Source organism: Talpa occidentalis, unplaced genomic scaffold (genome assembly GCF_014898055.3).
Source record: "Talpa occidentalis isolate TD23 unplaced genomic scaffold, MPIMG_talOcc4v2.1 talOcc4.4, whole genome shotgun sequence".
Lineage (NCBI taxonomy): Eukaryota > Metazoa > Chordata > Mammalia > Eulipotyphla > Talpidae > Talpa > Talpa occidentalis.
Window position 1 is genome coordinate 78,301,355 of NW_023604295.1, and position 22,308 is coordinate 78,323,662.

General features: G+C 37.9%; 1 protein-coding gene and 1 non-coding gene across 2 annotated transcripts in view; both read right to left on the reverse strand.

The window, feature by feature from the left end:
- LOC119257643 (EGF-like and EMI domain-containing protein 1) overlaps positions 1-22,308 on the reverse strand; it is an 879,693-nt gene that overhangs the window by 19,301 nt on the left and 838,084 nt on the right. The window contains exons 19-21 of the mRNA XM_037525743.2: positions 16,909-17,040; positions 13,419-13,547; positions 10,516-10,641 (exon numbers count right to left, since the gene is read on the reverse strand). Coding sequence (XP_037381640.2) covers positions 10,516-10,641; positions 13,419-13,547; positions 16,909-17,040 — 387 coding nt within the window. The remainder of the gene's footprint in view (positions 1-10,515; positions 10,642-13,418; positions 13,548-16,908; positions 17,041-22,308) is intronic.
- LOC119258324 (U6 spliceosomal RNA) lies at positions 21,157-21,261 on the reverse strand. Its single transcript, XR_005128194.1, has one exon. It is a non-coding gene; the product is annotated as a U6 spliceosomal RNA (small nuclear RNA).

The window sequence follows — 22,308 nt, forward strand, 5'->3', positions numbered from 1 at the left end:
TTGAGAGTAGTTATGTCAAACACAACCCAAGATCTAGTTTATATGGCCAGAAACAGTGAATCACGGGCATCTAGAATATAACTATTTTTGGTAGAAGGGGCTTGTAGCTGTAATTGTCCTGATTCAGAGAAATGACAATACTGGAGGGAGGCAATGCAGGACCCAATCTCCTTCCTTCGGATGCATTGCAAAGACTAAAAGACTTTGCAGCCATTCTTAATTGCTTTTTTTTTTTTTGGTCTAAAAAAAAAAAGACTGACATCATCAGAAAAATAGATTTCTATTCAAAAGATGGAGCCTGTGAAAATAGCTTGTTAGTTTGACAGCAAAGGGCAGGGATCAGGTCCCCAGACATATTATATTATACTATTTGTGGACTAGTAGATTGTTTAAAATATTTTGCTACTATGTGCGTATGAATATCCTTATGGTAGTCTTTATTCATGTTTAATATCATACCTGTCAGGTAAGTTCTAAAAAGATGATTTTCTCAATAAAACAACAGGTACTACTAATGATGGAGCACAAGAATAGAAAAGAAACTGAAAAAGAGGTGCACCGCAAGACCATCAACCTGGCTCCCACAGAGCCGGGGATAGAAGAGATTAGCACAGCTAATGGAAACAGCTAATTGACACAGCTATGGAAACCAAGATCCTTAGGTGCAGAGGACACAGATGCAGAAACTAGTATCCTTAGGCTCAGACTATGATCCTTAGGCGCAAATGCCTAGATTACAAAGCATAACATCCAAACAGGTATCAGAGGGTGCATCCAAAGATAAAGATATGGAGATTGAGCCCATTGTAGAATCTCCTGTCCCTTTCTAATTCTAAATAGTTATCCAAAATTAGCAACCAACTGACAGCTCACAAGGGGTGACCCCTCCCTAAAAGAAGAAGACTATATCAGATCAGTATCTTCACAGGCTTGGGGCAGCACTCCATCTGCCCACCTGTGACTTTCACCCACTGTCTCCTGCAGGGCAGCAGATTCCTGCCTGCCCGTGACCAGCACCATGCCAGGACTTCTTTTCACTGACCTCTCTCAGTGGAGGCCACTCTCCTCAAGGCCACCTGCCTGCAACCATGCAGACCTCTCTCAGCAAACCTGTCCCTTTGGGGCAGCTCTTCCTGGCAGCTTGTATCTATGCAAGTGCTCTTTATTTTTCTGTCCTTTTCCCTAATAAGCCTGTTATTTAAATATAACTACCATCTCCGTCTCATGGAGAAACATGCCTGGGAACTCACTGCATGTTGCTGAGACGGGAACTCTAGTGAAACCTTTCCCAGAGTGAGCCCAAGGACCCGACACTACAAACCCACTAACTCCAAAAACAGCAACACTACTAAATGATAATAATCATTATTAAAATTTCCTACAAAGAGATTTGCTAATTTATTAAGGATTGTCACTGTGACTATTTTTCAATTTTCAGTCAAACCATTGTAATATGAAAAATTAATAGGTGAAGATGCTGTTTGAATTTGAATTTCTCACATTATGAATGATGCTTATCAACAACTCATAAAACATATTGTCATGGGATTCTTATTGATAAATAAAGACCTTCACTTGTTATGAAAATTAGTATTTTGTTGGTCTTCCTTCTTCTAGCTTATCTTTTGTTTTATGCCTCAAGAATATTTTGTTTTGGGCCTCCCTGGTGGCGCAGGCAGTTGAGCACTGGGTTGCGAAGCTGCCCGCAGCCTTTGCAGTGCCAGTTCGATCCCCGGCCACAGGCAAGGGTCCCACATGGCATGCAGACCTCTCCTGCTGCGCCCACTGCTCCCCTCAGCAGTGTACTTCAGTCCTTCTGCCTGTTCTGCTCCCTGCTCTGGCTCTGGTGAATTCTCTCACCCTCCCGCGCTTCTGACTGTACCCAGTACCTGTATAAATAAATAAATAAATCTTAAAAAAAAAAGAAATTAAAAAAAAGAATATTTTTTGTTTTAGCAAAAAATGGTGATTTTGCTTTCATGGATTATCGTGACAAAATCTGAATCCATGAAAGCAAAATCACCATTTTTTGATATATCTCCTCACAAAATAACTTTTAAAAATCTTAATGGTAATTCTTGTACTGTCAGGATTTGTATCATTGTCTTTAAGTGTAACAGGGTGGTCCCCAGGAAAGGGAGAAGTTCCAGGTTCCCTGCCCCACCCAAAAGAGGGTGGAACTAAAGAGAAGAAGAGGAGGGAGAAGAGACTAGAGGGAGGAAGGAAGCAGGATGGAGAGCCAGAAGGAGACCTGGATGAAATACATGAAGACATGTGAAGAAACTGCATTTGCCTTTTGGTCATGGGCTAGGTGAAACAGATGTGGGTGAGAGACACCTGGGGAGGATAATAATGGTGATTTTCATCTTGAGTTTGATTTTGCTCTTTTCCTCCTAGACTTGTCTGGCTGCTTCTGACCCTTTTCTGTGGGTCCCCACTGGAAGATGCTTTAGACTTGTGGCAGGCTTTGGGGACTTACTTTGGGCCAGTCCCCTTTGGGTGGACTTTTACCCACAAGGGGACGGGAAAATTTGGGTGTTTGATTTGAAAACTATATTCTTTGCCTTTCCTGTATTGTTTACTAATTGTATTAAGTACCTTTTCATTAAAGTCTCATATGTTTTGTGTTAATGCAGGGGATGGCAGAACCCATTTAGAGCAGGCAGTTTGGGGAGCTCTAGGGTGCCCCTCTCCCTGTTCTGTAACATAAGTACATCATACACTTGGAAACAGTTATGGCAAACAAAATAATACAGGAATCCGACCTTACTTTTGTCTAGATTGCTGACTTGTCTTAATATAACATTAAATAATTCAATCTTTTAAAATAAATATTTATTTATATATACAAGAATTGGGATACAGGCCAGAGGTGTGGGGGGAGGGTGGGAGGATATACCAGAGACAAAGTGGGGAACAGAGCAGGCAGACTGACTGAAATGCACTGCTGAGGGGAGCAGCAGGCAAGTCAGGAGAGGTCTGCTACGCCATGTGGGTAGCTCCCTGGCCGGCAGGGATCAAACTCATCCCGCAGTGGCTGCGGACAGCTCCATACATTATGTCTTAACCCCTTGCACCACCAGGGAGGCCCTAAATAATTCAATCTTACTGTGCTTTATTCCATTAATTCCTCTTTTCCACTAATTTTATTGTTCATTTTTTTCTTTTTTCTATCATTTATGAAGCAAGCATAAAGGAATACAAATTTTACTCTATGTAATGAGTTTACTCCATATCTTTTAGATATCATTATTACTCTTTTAAAATTTCTGAAATACTGGTATTTGCTCTTTTGAGCCATTGCTTATTCAAGAGATTTTTTAAGTGCAGGGTAACATACTATAATATATATGTTGTTTTTTTTTTGTTTGTTTGTTTTTTTTGTGGGACCCTTGCCGGTGGCCAGGGATCGAATTGGTGCTGCAGAGGCTGCGGGCAGGCTCGCAACCCAGCGCTCAACCACTGCACCACCAGGAGGGCCCAATATATATGTTTTTTTATTCTGCTAAGATGTTACTTTTGCTTTTCCTGTTTCATTGCTTTCTGATCATAGGCTGTCATAAATTATATTTCCTGCATTTGATAAAAATTTTTCAAATTTTGTTCAAGTCCCATGGATACTTGAAAATATATATAGTATTTTTTTTTAATTTCAGGGTGAAAAGATTGATTTGTAGCAATTAAACATCCCGATTAATCATGCTCAAACTTCCAAGTCTTATTTTTTCCATATATGTCTCTGCACTTATGCGAGGTGTGGATTAAGATAAATGAATTAAAATATACCAGCAACTCTTGCTTAGTTCTCCTTGTATAGCATGACTTTTGTTTTATTAATTCTGATACTGTGTATTTGCTCTCTCTATCTTCATTACCCTTATATCTTCATTGTGAATATTATCATCTATGCATAAATTGCCCTTACCATTAGATGCCTGTTGCCATAAAATTAACAATGTTTGATATTGATGTCATGGTCTTTTTATTTGATATTGATGTCATGATGACTGCTGTCTTTTTTTCCTTAATTGTACTTTGTATGTTTGTATCCACTTTGTAAACCTGCCTTTACTTTGTAGTCTTTTTCCTAGAGTCATTCATTATGTATTTGGAAATCTCTTAGATGTCTTTGGCATGCAATGTACAGTAAGGTTTACCTCATAATTCAATATGATAAACATTTTTTATTACAGGTGAACTTTTATTTTTACATTTGTCACTATAACAGGTAAGTTTGATCTTAGTGCTGTCAATTCATAATTTCTCTTTTTAATGTTGTTTGCCTGTTTGTTTATACTCTATGACCAATGCTCTCATTCTTTTTGTGTATGATTATATTTTCTGGTAACTTGAAGAATAGAGTCTGTCATTTATTTAATTGTGGGTTGCTCCAGCACAATTTGTGGAGAAGATAATCTTCCCCTCGATAGATAAATTGCTTTTGCACTTTTATAAAAAAAACAATTATATGCATACGGGTCTTTTCTGGGTTCTCTATTGTTCCATTGATCTATGTGTCTCTACCTCCACCATTAGCACACAATTTTGGCTGCTCTAATTATGAGCTGTAACTTGAAATCAGGTTAGATATTTTCCAATCTTTATGTCAGTTGTTTTCTTTTTCTGCTTCCATTATAACCATGAACAGGAGAGGAGAAGGGAGTTATCCTTGTGTTCCTAATAGCACAAGAAAAACAAACAGCTTTTCATCAATTATTATGATGCTAACTATACGTTTTTGTAGATCCTCTTTATCACATTAAAGAAATTCCACTCTCTTCTTACTTTTCTGAGAGTTTTTGTTGGTCATACGTGTGTGTATTAAGTTTTATTCAATAGTTTTCCCGTATCAAATGTGGTAAGTTACTTCTTAGTCTACTAATATGGTTTATAGTTTAATGATTTTTAGATATTTAATCAGCCTGTATCTCTGGAATAAACATTAGGCCATGGTATATGATTTTTTTATTTACACTGCTAAATTCTATTTAAGAATTTTTTTTAGGGCCTCTCCAGTGGCACAAAGGGTTAAGCACAGCACTATGAAGCTATTTGAAGCCTCTGCAGCATAAGTTTAATCCCTTCCCTGGCCAGCCAGGGAGCTACCCACATGGCACAGCAGACCCCTCCTGAGTCACCTGCTACTCTCCTCAGCAGTGTATTTCAATCAGTCTGCCTGTTCTGCTCCCTGCTCTGTCTCTGGTGAATCGTCTCACCCCCCTGTGCCTCTGGCCTGTACCCCAGTTCTTGAAAGCATAAATAAATAAATCATTGAAAAAAAAAATTTTTTTTGAGGTGAGGGATGTATACAAAGAAAATTATGACTCATTGTTTAAAGAAATAGAAGAAGACAAAAAGAAAGAAAAAGATATCCCTCGCTCATGAATTAGGAGAATTAACATCTTTAAAATGACCATTTACCCATAGGAATATACTGACTCAGTGCAATCCCTGTTAAAGTTCCAATGGCATTCTTCAAAAAACCTGAAAAATAACAAAACTAAAATTCATATGGAACTGCAAAAAAAAAAAAAAAAAACCTCTGGACCATCATTATATTTTCTGTTTCATTTATATTTGCTCTAATTTTTTATTATTTCCTTCCCTTACTCATTTTAAAATTTGTTTGTTCTTTTTCTATTTCCTTCAGCACATAACTAGGTTGTTTATTTGAGATTTTTTCTTGCTTTTTTATGTGGCCTTGCATTGCTAAGAACCTTCATAATTGCACTTTTAGATCATCCCATAGGATTTTGTGCCTTGTTTCATCATTTTTGTTAGTCTCCAGATACTGTTTATATATTATTTTAATTTTCTTATAGGTCTTCTATATCTTTTTCTTTGGTGTATATCTCAGCATTTCTACTCTTTTATTTTTGTTTCTCCATCTTGTGTTCAAATGTTCCTTGCTTCCTTAGAATAAATATTGACTTGCTCTCTTTTTTATGATTGGGGTGCTGTGAGTTTAGTTTTGTTTGTGTTTCTTTGCTTAGCTCAGAGTCAGGTGAGTGCATGAGAGGAGACTGGAGATTAAATACTTGGTTTCACTTTATTGAGGAGTAATTTTGTAACCTGTCTCCTGTCCTCACTCCACAGCAAACTTGGTTCACTGTATCTGTTGTCACAACTTCTACTCTGCTTCTTAGCTATTCTGTTATGCCAACGGCTGTGATTCACCAAGCTTAAGTGTCCTGGGAAGGGGACCTAGGCTTAGTCCACAGAACTTAACCTCAGGAACACCATTGGCCCAGTAGTCATCGGGCACCAGAAATGTTGTAGAGCAACCCCGATACAAAACGGGGTGCCTGACTGTGGGTCCTCACCGCGTGCTTAAAAGGACTTATCAATGCTCTACTGCAGGCACACGCGAAAGGTTAATAAAAGGTGTATTTACAAGGGAAGGGGAAATGAGGAAATGTACAGCTCAGGGAGAAAAGTGGGAGACAAAGTTTCAAATGAGTCCTACCCAATCCACCAATCAGGAATCCCAAAATGGCACCCTGAGAGCTGGCCGCAAGCCAGGAGCCGTGAAGCAGGGAGGCGAGCGATAGCGAGCCCCCCAAGGCCCACGTGTTTGGTTTTTATACCCAACCTGGCTACTTAACTCCACCCTCAGGTCCCAGCCACCCTCCCTTTAGTGGTGATGGGATTTGTCTTTCCCAATGTCTTTTTTTTTTTTTAATATTAAATTTTATTTTTATATTCCCCATACAATTGCAAACGCCCCATTCTGACCCCAATCCTTCCCCTCCCGCCCCCCACCCCCCAAAAAGTGTCTCTGGTTCATAGTTTTTTGTTGATTTTGATTTTCACTTTCTTATATTCATTTTCCTGGTCCCTTATTTAAGTTTTCTAGATTCCTGCTATGAGTGAGACCATCCGGTATTTTTCTTTTTCTTTTTGGCTTATTTCGCTGAGCATGATCCCTTCCAGCGCCATCCATGTTGCTGCAAATTGCATGTGTTTATCTTTTTTGAATGCTGAGTAATATTCCATGGTATATATGTACCACATCTTCTTGATCCAGTCATCTATTTTTGGGCATTTGGGTTGTTTCCAAAGCTTAGCTATTGTAAACAGTGCTGCTATAAACATAGGGGTGCAGGTGCTCTTTGGAATTGATGTTTCTGTGTCCTTTGGGTAAATACCTAGGAGTGGAATTGCTGGATCATATGGAAGCTCTATGTTTAGTAGGTCCAGAAATCTCCACACAGCTCTCCATAGTGGTTGGACCAGTTTGCACTCCCACCAACAGTGCAGAAGAGTTCCTTTTTCTCCACACCCTCGCCAACATTTGTTGTTGCTAGTTTTTTTAATATGTGCCATTCTCACTGGTGTGAGATGGTATCTCATGGTAGTTTTGATTTGCATTTCCCTGATGACAAGTGATGTTGAACATTTTTTCATATGCCTGTTGGCCATTTGCATTTCCTCTTCAGAGAAGTTTCTTTTTAGCTCTTCTGCCCATTTTTTGACTGGATTATTTTCTTTGTTGTTGCTGAGTCTCATCAGCTCTTTGCAGATTTTTGTGATCAGTCCTTTATCATTAGTGTTGGGTGCAAAAATGTTCTCCCAGTTGGTGGGGTTTCTCTTTGTTTTTGTTATTGTCTCTTTTGCTGTGCAGAAGCTCTTTAATTTGATGTAGTCCCAGCTGTTTATTTTTGTCTTCACTATCACTGCTTTGGGTGATGTGTCTGTAAAGATGTCTTTGATGTGCAAATCCCGTAGTGTTTCGCCTATATTTCCTTCTATGTATTTTATGGTTTCAGGTCTTATGTCTAGTTCTTTAATCCATTTTGAGTTGATTTTTGTGTATGGTGTGAGGTAGTGGTCAAGCTTCATTCTTTTGCATGTAGCGACCCAGTTTTCCCAGCACCGTTTATTGAACAAACTTTCTTTGCTCCAATGCATAGTCTTTGCTCCTTTGTCAAAGATTAGTTGACCATAAATCTGTGGGTTTATTTCTGGATTTTCTATTCGATTCCATTGGTCTGTATGTCTGTTCCCAATGTCTTGATGGCTTTAGTCTGGAGTGGGGGTGGGGTCCACAAAGCCTGTATGGAATTAGCTCAGGACATCCTTTCCCCCTAACAGAGACATCATGTTCCCTGTCACACAGCATTTGCTGTAAGTAATGATCCCCTCTGCAGCAACCTCTGCAGCCACCACCACTGCCGACTCATGTACAAGGACCAGGGCTGCAAATGCAATATGTCCACTAGCTTCTTTCCAATGGAACAGTTCTCCTGCTACTGGCCTTACAGCTTAGCCTAGTGAGTCCTAGGGCAAGTTAGGGTTAATTAGGCAGCTTCCGGGACAGTGCAGGCATGTACTTCAAGAGAATTAAAAAAGCTTCTGAGATAAGGGCAACAAAAGGAATAAGGGAAGCTCCAGAGATAAGGGCAACAGATTGCAAAGGGGGTTAATCAAACACCCTAGGACCAGTGACAGCCAAAGTTCCTGGACAAGGGCAATAAAAAGGGGAGGGGGGTTCTCTGATAAGGACTGTAAAGCAGGAAGATTGCAAGCACAGTAGCCAGAGTGAGTGAGACCACTGAGAACTACACAATAATTAGGGAAAGAAGGTATATATTCCCTGAGGCACCACTCCACTTCCGCTTCCTTTCCCCTCCCTGACCTGGGTGACCAGCACAGCAGCCTTGGCCAGATCTATGCCTGTGTAGCCTGACCTCCCTTTCTAAACAGCCCTTCTGGTGCAAGTCCCCATGCCCCCTCCACCCCACGCAGCCTGTGTGGTCTCTGATATTCAAGCTGTGTTCTAGTTCTGCCCAAGCCAAGGACTCTCTGAGTGCAATTTCCTAATAGCTAATATTAGTGTTCCTCTCCAGAATTAAACAGGGAACCTCCTCTGTTGCCATCTTGATCAAATCCCCATCTCTTTTTTTTTAATCCTCAGCAGTTTATATTTGCCTATGACTAATCCTGACTAGTATTTCCAGTGATAGAATATATTCATTTCATGGGTAGTATCAAGTTTCCCTCATTTCTGTGACAAAGTATCTTGAATGTTTATATTTGAATGATTTAGTTTTCCATTTATATATGTTCCTCTCTATTTTAGTTTCCATTTTGTCATTTCACTTTCTTGAAGCATATTCTCTATTTACCTGGTTAACGCATCAGCTGATTTGTCTTCCTATTTCTTTTTCCAATACGGTCTTCCTATATATAATATGATGCTTAATTTCCATATTCACTTTTTTTTTGAGTTCTGCCTGCCAGCTTACTTTTTCATTTCTCATTGTTGTCTTTTCTTTTATTCCATGAACACTTGTATCTCAGTACTACATTCACAACTCATAGAAAATGATTTGTCATTATGTCTTTTGAATCCTTGGAAAAAATTTCAATTTTTTTCAAGTGTTCCATAACAAAACTTTTCTGCTCTATGTTCATCTGCTTTTTGTTTCTCTGTTCCTTTCCTTCATTGTATTTCTTACAGAATTTACACTAAAAATAGTAGCTGAAGGCTTGAACGATTTTACATTTTGTTTCCAAAATGAGGAAAAAATTTTGTGTGTGCCTTAGTTGTTTCTTTCTTTTTTTTTTTCCTTCTTCTTGTATTAACTTAGATGTTAGTTTTTGCATACCAGCTATTTGGAAGGTGAGGTTAGCATGGATTCAGGGATAGAAAAATGATTTCAGCTAGTAGAAACCCTCCTGGTCAAAGTAAAACCTCATATAACAGAAAGTCATGAAGTATGTGGAATGTGTCTAGACCTAGTTTTCCTTTAATTAGAATATGGCTTAATCCCCACAGATTCCCCTCTATCTTGAGTTGCAGAATGGAGGATAATACAGATTAGAAATATGATGTCCCATAGAAATTTGATGTGCACGTCTTGGTTTTATTACACTTTCCTCCACTTGAGACCAGTGGGTTTCCCACAGCCTGTCCACATAGGCAACTGTTGTTTTTCTAAAGAATTTTTTCCCTTTGGGTGTTCCATACAAGTGAGTACTTTGCTGGCCCCATTCAAAATCTATAGGGGCCCAGCAACCACTTTACTTGCATAGGATTCACTGACAGTTCTGCTCTTATGATTATTATGAGAATAATAAATACCATGATTTATGAGAAAATGTTAGTTTTAATCAAAGAGCATATTTTCCATTCTGCCTCTCATATGTCTAATAATATTCAGTTGGACTTCTGAAAGTTGAAGAGGGTATAAAACTCTTTAATTCCTATAGTGGACATTTCTAACACATGTTTTTAAATATTAATAGAAGTTACCCAGTTATTTTCAAATTTGCTCCTCATCAAAGTATGCATAAACTGTTCTTTGTTTCGGTTTCCAATTTTTGTGTACCTTCCAATAGGGTATTTCCTGTATAACTCTAAAAGAAAATGTACTTTCATGTTATTAGAGCCACATTTAAGAAGAAAATGTTGTAAACAATGTCCATTTAATAATACTCCTTGGCACCAAATGTACCTTCATAGTTTAGCTCAGTGCTTGAGAGGGCAAGATGACCTGCAGTCATAGTTACCTAGCTGACACCTGGCTCCTGTTTGGCCAGGTGGACATTGGCACTCTCCAGTCACTGGGTCACATTGTCCTGAACCACAGGAACACAGCTTGACACAGTCCTGTCCATAATGATCTTCGGGACACACTACAGGGAGGAACAAAACAAAGCAAAGCAAAACCAAAGCACATTTTCTTATTTAAACATTTTCCATGGGCCTCCCTGGCGGCTCAAGGGGTTAAGACACAACCTATGAAGCTATCTGCAGCCACTGCAGCACGAGTTAGATCCCCGGCCATGGAGCAACCCACATGGAGCAGCAGACAACTCCTGACTCACCTGCTGCTCTCCTCAGCAGCATATTTCAGTCAATCTGTCTGTTCTGTTCCCTGCTCACCCCCCACACATCTGGCCTGTACCCCAGCTCTTGTATGTATAAATAAATAATTTTTAAAAAAAATAAATATTCTTTTTCCAGTCAAGATCTTTTCCACTCCAATTATGTTTATGTAGGTAAACTTGGTTTACATTATGGCATTTGTTTCAGGAGTTATATGTTCAAACCTCTACAAACCGGTAAATGCACAATCATTTCTTTTCAATTAGGTTCCTGTTTGGCCTTCCATTTGGTTTTCCATATTAAAGGTTACTTTGTAAAAACAAAACAAAAAAAGAAAGCTACTGAAGTTGTTACTTACTTCAATCTTAGTTGTCATCTAGAATTTCCAAACAAATATTTAAGGTCAACCTCTTACATAGATGATATAAAGACTCTTAAAAACAGTATTGCTTTCCCATATGACTATGTTAGCAAGTACATGTGTGTGCATGTAATAATCTTGCTTATATGTCCTTCTAAACTACATCTGGAATTTTAGCTTTATATTTTTATATATTGAAATAGGGCCCATTCTGCTCACATCTTCAAATATTTATATATATATTAATTTATGTACAAATGTATTGTTAATATATGTCCAAAAGTATTGTTTTACTTATATTGTCTGTAAATTATCTCATATTCTGTGTTCACTATCTCCAAGGAATTACATTTATTAGATCAGTCATATTTTTATTATAAATTAAAAATTGATTGTTAATAAATCAATGCATTCATTAATCTGTTTGGTGCAAGCTCATTCCACAAATTCATTGAGATGTTTACCAAAATACAGAAAACACACAAAGATAAAATAACTATCTGTGAGCACCATGCGAAAGAAAAGTACAGTGATATATACACAAATGGATATTCTAATCCTTTTGACTTGTGTGATGTGGACTCCAAAATTGGCTCAGACCTTTGTAGCCATCAAACCAAAGAAGGAAAACTGCTCAGGCACAAGATAGCAGCTGACTGAAGACAAAATTAGTCCTGATGTTCAGGGAAAGCATAGGTTTTGAAGATGCTTTGGCCAGAGAAAGTTAGGAAATTTCTCCCAATTCTCTCTGAAGAACAAACACAAAGGAACCAGTCAGAACCTTCCTTATGAGATGTTTATGGGTTGGCTTTAACTCAAAGATAACTTGGCAGTTCAACCCTCAGAGGCAGTATCCACTAGGTTTCAATTTTCCACTACCTGGAGCCAGGACTTTGTCTGATTCTTCTTTTATCTTCAGTACAACAGGGTACAGAAACAGGACAATTTAGCATAAAAATTACCCAATACAAAGAAGACAGACAATCTACCAGGGAAAGATAAGGATTGTGGATGTCTTTAGTAATTAATAAATAAGTATCCTGCCTAATCATAAACTTCTCTATCATTTTTCTAAATAAGGGAACCTCAAGTTCACAATCACTGTATTTCTGTTTAAGATATATTGCTGGTACTTTTATCATTTTAATTGTGGATTATAGACTACAGAATAATGCACAAAAACCTAAGTGTGCATTGAAGGGTGGCGATCCCAATGAAGGGTCACAAAGTGAACATCTTCCTCAAGAGCTCACTGGGCAAGGAGCATAGTATTGCCAGCAGCACCTCCTCATCACATGATTTCCTAATCACTGCCTCCTCTGCCTTCCTTAAAAATTATTACAAGATTGTAAACGGTCCAAATATTTAGAAAATGGCAGATCTGATAAAAGCAAAATGTATTTGCAAGCATATTCCTATAGTGCACAAGCCAATACATTTTTAACAGACCTTTAATCTATATCAAGTCCCAATAACTTTATGCCAATAGTTTTTATTGGTAATATATGATTAAAATCTTTGTATTTAGGAAACTAGTTATTATTATGTAAGTAGTGGGATAGTATATTTTTGAACTAAGTGCAGAGGATAAATAAAATTGTGGAACTGTAGACAATAAGTTTGACATTGTCTACACCAGAATTTCCAATCTGCTCAGATATTGACAAACAGACTTTCTTTTTTTTTAATATTTTTTAAAGATTTATTTCTTTATTTCTTTATTTACACAAGCACTGGGTACAGTCAGAAGCACGGGAGGGTGAGAGAATTCACCAGAGCCAGAGCGGGGAACAGAACAGGCAGACCAACAAAATACACTGCTGAGGGGAGCAGCGGGTGCGGCAGGAGAGGTCTGCGTGCCATGTGGGACCCTCGCCGGTGGCTGGGGATCGAACCGGCACTGCAGAGGCTACAGGCAGCTTTGCAGCCCAGTGCTCAACTGCTGCGCCACCAGGGGAGGCCCAACAGACTTTCTAATACTGAATTGAGTCAGCATTGCTGTGGCAAAAGAGATTCTAATAAAAGGACTCTATTTGACTTCCTTCACTACCTTCATCTCTCTTTCAAATTCCTGATGTAAGTCCTACAATTTGGATCAGCTTGTGTTTGCTGTTACTGCAATAAATTTTTCAGGTATAACAACTGCAATAATACATAGTTTTTAAGTGCATTTCTTAAAATCTCCAATTTAGCATACACTTCAAAATAGGTACAGTGACTTACTTTGACTGCAGTCAGCCCCGATGAAGCCAGGAGGGCAGTCACAGGTGCCAACTGCCATGTTACAGCTGCCACCATTCAAACACCTACAGGTCTTTTGACAATATGGACCATAAGTGCCTTTTGGGCATCCTGCCAAAGGAGAAAATAGTTATATGTTGTACTGTAACTTTAATCACTGTTTAAATCCATGCCTATGAATAGGTGGTCATGTGAACATTCCATTTATTCTTTGGTGTTTTCGATCACCTTCAGGTTATGGATTCCAGTCATGAACTTACCTGAGGCTACAGATGATATAGATAAATGCTTGAGATAGAGATGTGTATAGAAGGTTCCTGCTGCTTTTCTCTAATAAGATACAAGCAAGTGAACTTTGGGCTTCTTTGGAAATCTACCCACTTTTATAGAATACTCAGAATTTGAGCACTTCACCAAATAAGACTTTCAGTTCAGCCTAATACTGTTTTTAGCCATTTTTACACAAAATTATTTATTTTGAATAATGTTAAAATGTTATAACTTGATTGTTCACGAATAATCTAATAATGAATTCAAAATGGCCTCAAGAGAGAGGAAGAGTTTTCATTTCAGTTAGTTTTTCAATTTCCTAGTTTTAAACTATGGATGTGTTGCTCACCATATGACACCTGTGTAAGAGATAAAGGAAGACCAACGAGGACAAAAAGTGAGCTGAAGACTGTATTATATTATCTGTGCAACAATTAAAAGATTGGGGATGTTTAGCCAGGAGAAAGTAGAACTAAGACAGAACTATTTAATGAGTATGCCGTCTGTTGAAAGACGTTATATAAGCTAACCTCTTAATTCCACAACTCATTAAATTTATATCGAGAGTTTGTATGTGTTTACAGAAGCGTCCATTACTTTTTCCCTTCAAGAATCAGTTATTTTGCTGACAATTCTGCTTCCTCATATAATTCTGTGGCTCCATAAAATGTTGATGTCTGGAAGTATGTACACATGCCTTGCAGAAATGTTCACTAAATTTGACAGAGAAACATATACTCAGGACATAATGTCTTAATTTCACTTGTTAGCATGATATTTGGTCTCCCCACCTTCATTTCCTAAAGTTCCCTTTGAATAATTACTTGGGTTTTGCCACATCCTTTACAATCATTTCCCCTGGGATATTTTGTTGCTTTGCAAATGGGCTTCCAGTTATTTTCTGTTAGAAAGTGACTTTTTCATACTCTCTTCACATCATCCCCCCTCCTTGAGGGAGCTCGACTAGGAACAAACTTGGATATGAAGTTAGAGGTTTGGTTTGTTTCAGTAGTAAATCCTTGTGGGCACTGACTTTGTGGGAAAACTATCGTGACTGCACCTGAGGGGAGAAATCCTTTGTTGTGAAAATAACAAGGGTGTTTAAAAAAGTTAAATAAAAACATAAATATTAAAGACTACTGTATACAGTGAAGAAGTGAATGACAGTTAGTAGTTTCACTAGAAATGTAGAACAAGAAAGGTGGTGACTTTATCTCAAACACTTAAGGTTTGAAACAAATGACAAGAATGAATGAATTTTTCACAGGGTCTGTTTTCCTAGTACTTGAGCAAATTACTCATACATATACTAGTCATTGTTAGATAGTTTTCTTTTATTCCTTAAAAAGAAATATTAAGGTTTAGTCCATCTGAATTTTTGTTGCTATGCCCATGAGCATGAAAGCCAAGGTTCTAACCAGTGTCTCAATGTAGTGCATCCAGCAGGAGTGAGCTATTTCCTGGGCCATGTTTTGCAGAGAATTCCATACCAAGAATGGGTGTGTTCTTATAAATTCTGTCAACAAACTTGCCCATGGTTTTATGACTCCAATGCCTTAAATTCTCTCAGAGAGTTATTATAAATAGCATTTGGGGAAATAAAATAGTCCCAGTTACCTTACAATAACTCCTTGGTCATAAAATACATAACGTGATGAGTTTACATCTACTGGGCAGTTTATTTTTTCCCACATGCTGTCCACATGCTGAGACTGACCTTCCCAGTATAAATTATAAACAAGTTGTGAGATCCTACTGCAAGTTTCCTTCCTCTCACCTCTGAGGGGAAAATTTTGAGTCTCAACCCTGAACTTGAGAACATGAAAGCCCAGTTGTTTTTGGCTGCTGAAACTATTGCTTTTGAGCCAGCTACACCTTTTATGAATATTTTCTTGAGTCCTTTTATGTAGTCCTGTAATTACAGTGTATGTTGCCAAAGGACCTTTGCAGCAACATCCAACCACGTGTTGCCTGGAATTAGGTCAATCTGGATCATCAGGGAGCAGCTCCCTGACTCAGACTAGCTCTTTACAAGGGGAAGTTGTTCTCCTTCAACTCAAGATAGTTTGCCTTCTGGAAAAGAAGCACTACCAGCTACATGGAACTTGATACTATTTTATTAAGATAAAAATACCCTTGATATTGGGAAAGAATCCATCCTGAAAGGTGTGAAAAAATCAAATATGAGGACATAATTTCCTTCTTCTGGTACAAGGATGCTTGAAACATGTCATAACCAAATTATAACTGAAGTTTTACTAATTTTGTATTTTAGTACTTCATTTTATGAAGATTAAATAACTGCAAAGGTATGGGTTTCACACTAAACGCTAACTGAAACCATTTTTATACATGATTAATTGTGTTTTTAGCTGGCAATTTTTGTAATTAGCCAATTATGAAAATCAATATTCAAAATGCACATTCCATGGCTTATAGAAAATAAAAACCAATAGGTTACCGATGAGTTTGTTTATAGGTGGTGTTTTAGGGGAAAGTAAAAAAAAATCATACACGTATGGGCAGAATGAGGAAAGTAGAAGGAATCTGCTATAGGAGCAGCGAGGGAGAAGAAAGTGCAGCAATGGCCAAGTTGAGGGGAAAGATGAAACTCAAGCCAAATCATTTTATTCTTAAATCTATGAAAAGTACGTTAGAAATAATTACAGGCTTAAAAAATAAGTAGCTGACTGAACATTTTAACATGTTCCTTGGGACATTTTATCATGTGTTCTCCTAAAACCAGTTTCAATGTTGACCAATGTTAAAACAAACCAGTTTAAGGCATTTGGTGTAGGAACTACTCTGTTTTATTACACATCATGGGGTCACTGGCAGTTTGTCCTTTCAGAAAGTCATTGTTTCATGATAATTTGTTTAAATTGACTGTTTCTGAGCCATCCTGGAACTTTATGAATCGCTTTAAACATGTGGCCATTTGCTGTATATGGATTGAATGTAATTTATATTTTCCTCTTTATTATTGTGTGTGCATTGGCCACATTGTGAATAGGAAAAGCAAACATAGGAGAATGAGTTGCACAAGAAAGTATATATTTTCAACCATTTCAATAAAAATTCCCAGAGGATTTTCTACGAATTAGAAGCTTTAATTAACATTTGCCCTTTAGCATTCTAAGCGATGACCCAACCTATTGGTGTCTCCTCAGTAAATTACAACGAAAGCACAGAACGCACTTACGGAGATGGCAGCGGTTTCCATGGTAGCCGGGCAGGCAGGTACATCTCCCAGTGACTGGGTGACAGTCCGCATTCTCTGCTGAACACTGACATACCTGTTTACAATCCTTCCCGTATGTGCCTGGTGGACAAACTAAGGGGAAGAGGAAATGTAAACCCAATGAATTAAATTTGTCTGTGTAAATATAGCTCTAAAAGTGAGAGCGGAGAAAAATTTATTAAATAAGACCATTGCCTACAGAAGTGTGCTGCCCTTTGGGATTTAGGTTTCATTAAATTTACTTGGGGATTACTTCACTGTTTGATTTTGTTTTGTTCAGTCAATTTGTGACCGACTGTCAAGGGCTGGCTGCAATTTTCTTGTCACTGAAGAAAATCATAGGGTGATGTCAGGTAAAATCAACTAAAATAATAGTATAATTCATGAGGGACCACATATCTGGATAAAGATATTTTTTCTGGTGCAGCCGGTTTAAATTCTCAAGGTTGTTCCTCCCTGCACATTAGCATGTACTGTATTTGTGTCACTTGTCAGCTTCTCTGCTGGGTTGTGCTGTTTTCTTTTTACAGACCAAGCAGTGAAAGCTTTTTCTCCAACTTCTAAGTAATACTGTGTCATTTTGTTAAGAAAATAAAGTCGTTTGGAGCATTTTTCAGCTTACAAAACAGATTCAAGTAGACATTATGAGTTTCATGTTTTTTTCTAATAACTCAAGTTCAGTTATAAAAAAGTCTATTTGGTTGTTCTATATCCCAGAACCCTAAAATTGAATAATAATTTCTGAATCAACCTTTTCTTTATCACCTAGGGGCTTGGCATCATGAATGAATATACCTGATTGAAAAAAAAATACACACACATTGGGAAAGTTATGCCTTATTCACCCTTTCCATGTTTTTCTGTTAGCTGTGGCTGTGTGGCCGGGTGTCACTTGTTTTTTTTTTTTTTTTTTTTTTCACATTCACTATTCTTAAGATGATTTCCTCTCTGTTTTCATCAGGTAAAATAATAGCGTTAGTAGAAACTCTAACCTTCTGGGCCACTGGCTGCTTGCTAAGTGTTAAAAACTAAGATGAATGAAACACAAAGTGACTAAACAAAATAAATATTTTTTACCTCAATTTGCTGGTATATTTACAAATAAGTGAGTAGAATTTAACTTAACATCTGATCAGCTATTTATGTAATCGACTGTTTTTGTAATTAATTAATTTAAGGTATCATTGGTTTGTATCACTGTATTCTATTCAGGGGAACTGGTTCACACCTCCGCCGATGTGAATCCCCACACCCAGAGCACCCACATCCCTTTATCATATACCATTGGGCCTTACCTTATTTTGTTCCCACCCTTCTTTCTAAACTTATATTAGCCTCAATTCTGTAGTCATTTCTTTTTCTTTTTTTTTAAGATTTATTTATTCATGCATACAAGATCTGGGGTACAGGCCCGAGGTGAGGGGGGTGAGAGGATTCACCAGAGACAGAGCAGGGAGCAGAACAGGCAGACTGACTGAAATACACTGCTGAGGGGAGCAGTGGGCAAGCCAGGAGAGGTCTGCTGCACCATGTGGGTGGCTCCCTGGCCAGCTAAGGGATCGAACTCATGCTGCAGAGTCTGCAGATTGCTTCATAGGTTTGTCCCAACCCCTTGCACTATCAGGGAGGCCCCCAATTCTGCAGTCATTTTAAACTTTCCTTTGATTAGTTCTGTCAGTTCCTTTGTTTGTTTCTCTATATTCCACATATGAGTGAAGTCATTGGGTATTTGTCTTTCTCCTTTTGACTTATTTTACTTAGCATAATCCTCTCTAATTCCAACCAAATTGTCACAAATGGTCATCCTATTTAATAGCTGAATAGTGTCACAACATGTATATGTGTCATATCTTCTTAATCCACTCATCTGCTCATCTGTCATTGGGCACTTAGGTTGATTTCAAAACTTGCCTATTATATATAGAGCTGCAATGAATACAGGAGTGCATACATCCTTCTGAATTAGTGTTTTTGCATCTTTAGGATAAATGCAAAGGAGAGGAATTACTGGATCATGATATATATATATATATATATATATATATGTTTTTTTAAAGAGGCATGTATTTTTATTTATTTATGATTTATTTATTTGTTTGTTTGTTTTGTTTATACATGCACTGGGTACAGTCAGAAGCGCGGGAGGGTGAGAGAATTCACCAGAGCCAGAGCGGGGAGCAGAGCAGGCAGAAGGACCGAAGTACACTGCTGAGGAGAGCAGCGGGTGGCAGGAGAGGTCTGCACACCATGTGGGACCCTCCTCCGGTGGCCAGGAGCAGCCGGGGATCGAACCGGCGCCACAGAGGCCGCGGGCAGCTTCGCAACCCAGCGCTCAACCACTGCGCCACCGGGGAGGCCCCTTTTTGGAGAAAACTCCATACTCTTTTCCATAGTCTGGATCAGGCTGCATTCCCAACAGTGTATGAAGGTTCTTATTTCTCTACATCCTAACCAACATTTGATATTTCTGTTACACACACACACACACACACACACCATTCTCACTGGAATGAGGTTGTACTCATTGTGGTTTTGATCTGCAGTTCCCTGATGATAAATGATGTTGAACAAATTTTTTCTTTTCATATGCCTGTAGGTCATTTGTATTTCTTTTTTGGGGGGATGTCTATTCCTCTGCCCTCTTTTGATTGGATTCTTGGCTTTCTATTTAGTGCACAGTATGAATTCTTGGAGAATTTTGGATTTTAGTCCCTTATTGGATATTTTATGCACATTTTTCTTTCCCATGAAATACAGTATTTTTTTATTTTAATGGTAATTTCTTTTGCTGTAAAGCTTTTTAATTTGATGCAGGTCCAGTTGTTTATTTTTGCTTTTTTCCCCTTGCCATTAGAGTTAAGTCTTCAAAGATATCCCAGAAACCAAAGTTGTGGAGTGTTTGGCCTATGTTTCTTTTATGTAATTAATGGATTTTGGTCTTATAGTCAACTTATCCACCCATTTTCAGTTGATTTTGTGTATTGTGTAAAAATGTGGTCTAGTCTCATTTTTCTGCATATGATTGCCCAGTTTTCCCAACATCTTTTGTTTAAGAGATTTTCTTTTCTCCACTGGGTATTCTTGGAATAGGTTAATGTTCATATAAATATGAGTTTATTTCTGGGCTCTCAGTTCTATTCCGTCGGTCTCCATGTCTCCTTGCATTTCAATATCATACTGTTTTAATTATTACTATGGCTTTTTAATACAGAGGACTGGAAGTGTGATACCTTCATTCCCATATATTTTGTCAAAATCACTTCAGTTATTTAGAGTCTTTTGTGGTTCCATATAAAATTAATTAATGTTTGTTCAATTTTTTGAAGACGTCCATTGGAATTTAGTTAGGGATCGCTGTAAATTATTTTGAATAAGATGGACATTTCAACCATATTGACTTGTCCAATTCATGAGCAGGGGTTATCTTTCCATTTCCTTGTGTCTTCTCTTTCTTTTAGCAATGGCTTATAGTTTTTGTTGAATTGGTCCTTCACCTCCTTTGCTATTTTTTTTTGCTAGGTATTTAATACTTTTGATGCTAATGTAAATGTGATTTTTTTTTTAAATTTTGCATAGAAGAATTGGGGTGTAGGCTAGAGGTGGGAGGTGGGGGTGAGAGGCTTCACCAGAGATAGAGGAGGAGAAAAACAGGCAGCTTTACTGAAACACAATGCTGAGGGGAGTAGAGAGAGAGACTGGAGAGATCTGCTGCACCATACGTGGGTTAGCTCCTTTACTGAAGATCAAATTCAGGCCACAGTGGTGATAGCACTGAGACTTAACCCCTAGGCCACCAGAGAGTCCTGTGATTGCATTCTAGACTTTCTCCTCTAGTTTATTATTTGCATATAGAATGCAACACACTTTTGTACGTTGATTTTGTAAGCATCTATTTAACTGTATTGATTTTGTTGTTTCTAATAGTATTTTAGTGGGGTCTTTAGGGCTTCCATATGTGTGTGTATATATGTATATGTGTATATATTTAATATATATAATACATATAGAGAAAGATATATAATCATGTCATATATAAACACTAATAGTTTCACTTTTTTCCAATTTAGATTACTTTTACATCTTTCTTTTGCCAAATTGTTCTTGCTAGGACTTCCACTAATATGTTGAGTTGTAGTGGTGAGAGTAGACATCCTTATGTACATGATCTTAGAGAAAAAGCTTTGTTTCTCTCCATTGAGTAATGCTGGTTGTGGTGTTGGCATCATGGCCTTTTTTGTGTGTCATTCTCATGCAGGGGCATGCTAATCTTCTCTGTATCATTCCAATGTTAGTATATGCGCTGCCAAAGTAAGCTTTAGTTGAATTTTTTTATGTTGAGATTTGTTCTTTCCAACCTTATTTTACTACGATTTTTTTTTTAATCATAAGTGGGTACTGAGTCTTACCAAATGTCTTCTCTGTATCTATTTATATGATCACATGTAGTCTACTGTTGGTCCTACTTCTTTTATCTATGCATCACTGGCTCTTTAAATATGTATTAATGAAGCATTTATCCTGAATGGGACATGTATGTCAAAAAGCACATCTAACTTTGCTGCTTAAACATTTTATTCCTAAGAAGTGGTTAAGCAAGAGGAATTGAACATGGAAATTCAAAAGGGGTTGGGAGTGGATGTGTGGGATAGTCTCCCTCGTCTTAACCGCACTGTCAGTAAACACAGGAGGATATCTTCTGCATTGCACTGTAATGTGATGAAAAAGCCACCTAATGGCAGATTTCTAACATGAAAGACATAAAAATATCAGAACATATCAAAATATGTTTCATTGGAGGCTGCTAATAATTTCAGAAACCAAGAACTGAAGTTATCAGAAATTTTTCTTATCACTAGGAAGGCCTGTTTTTGCCATGAGGTTGTATAAACATAAATCCTGGTTTTCTCACAGCAAATATGACCACAAATCCTTGGGCTCTGTACAGATTAATACTACTCAAAGGTAAAAGTGCCTGTGCTAAATGCAATAAACTTTGCGTCATAAGTTCCAGTATCCCAATCCATTTAACTAGTTTTTGATCATGAAGTATAATGCCCACTGCATGGAACTTGGAGGAAAGATATATTCAGACTGGTTTGCTTTGAGAGGGCCCCTTCATGAACATTGTGCAAGCATCCAGGGAGGGCTGTCTATTACAGAGTATATATATTTTTTCAGTGTTTTCTTCTTTTATTTTTTTTATAAATTTTATTTTTATATTCCCCATACAATTGCAACCCCCTTATTTTGACCCCAATCCCTCCCCTCCCCAACCCTCACCCCCCACCCCCCATAGAGTATCTCTGGTTCATAGTTGTTTGTTGATTTGGATTTTCACTTTCTTATAGTTATTCATTTTCC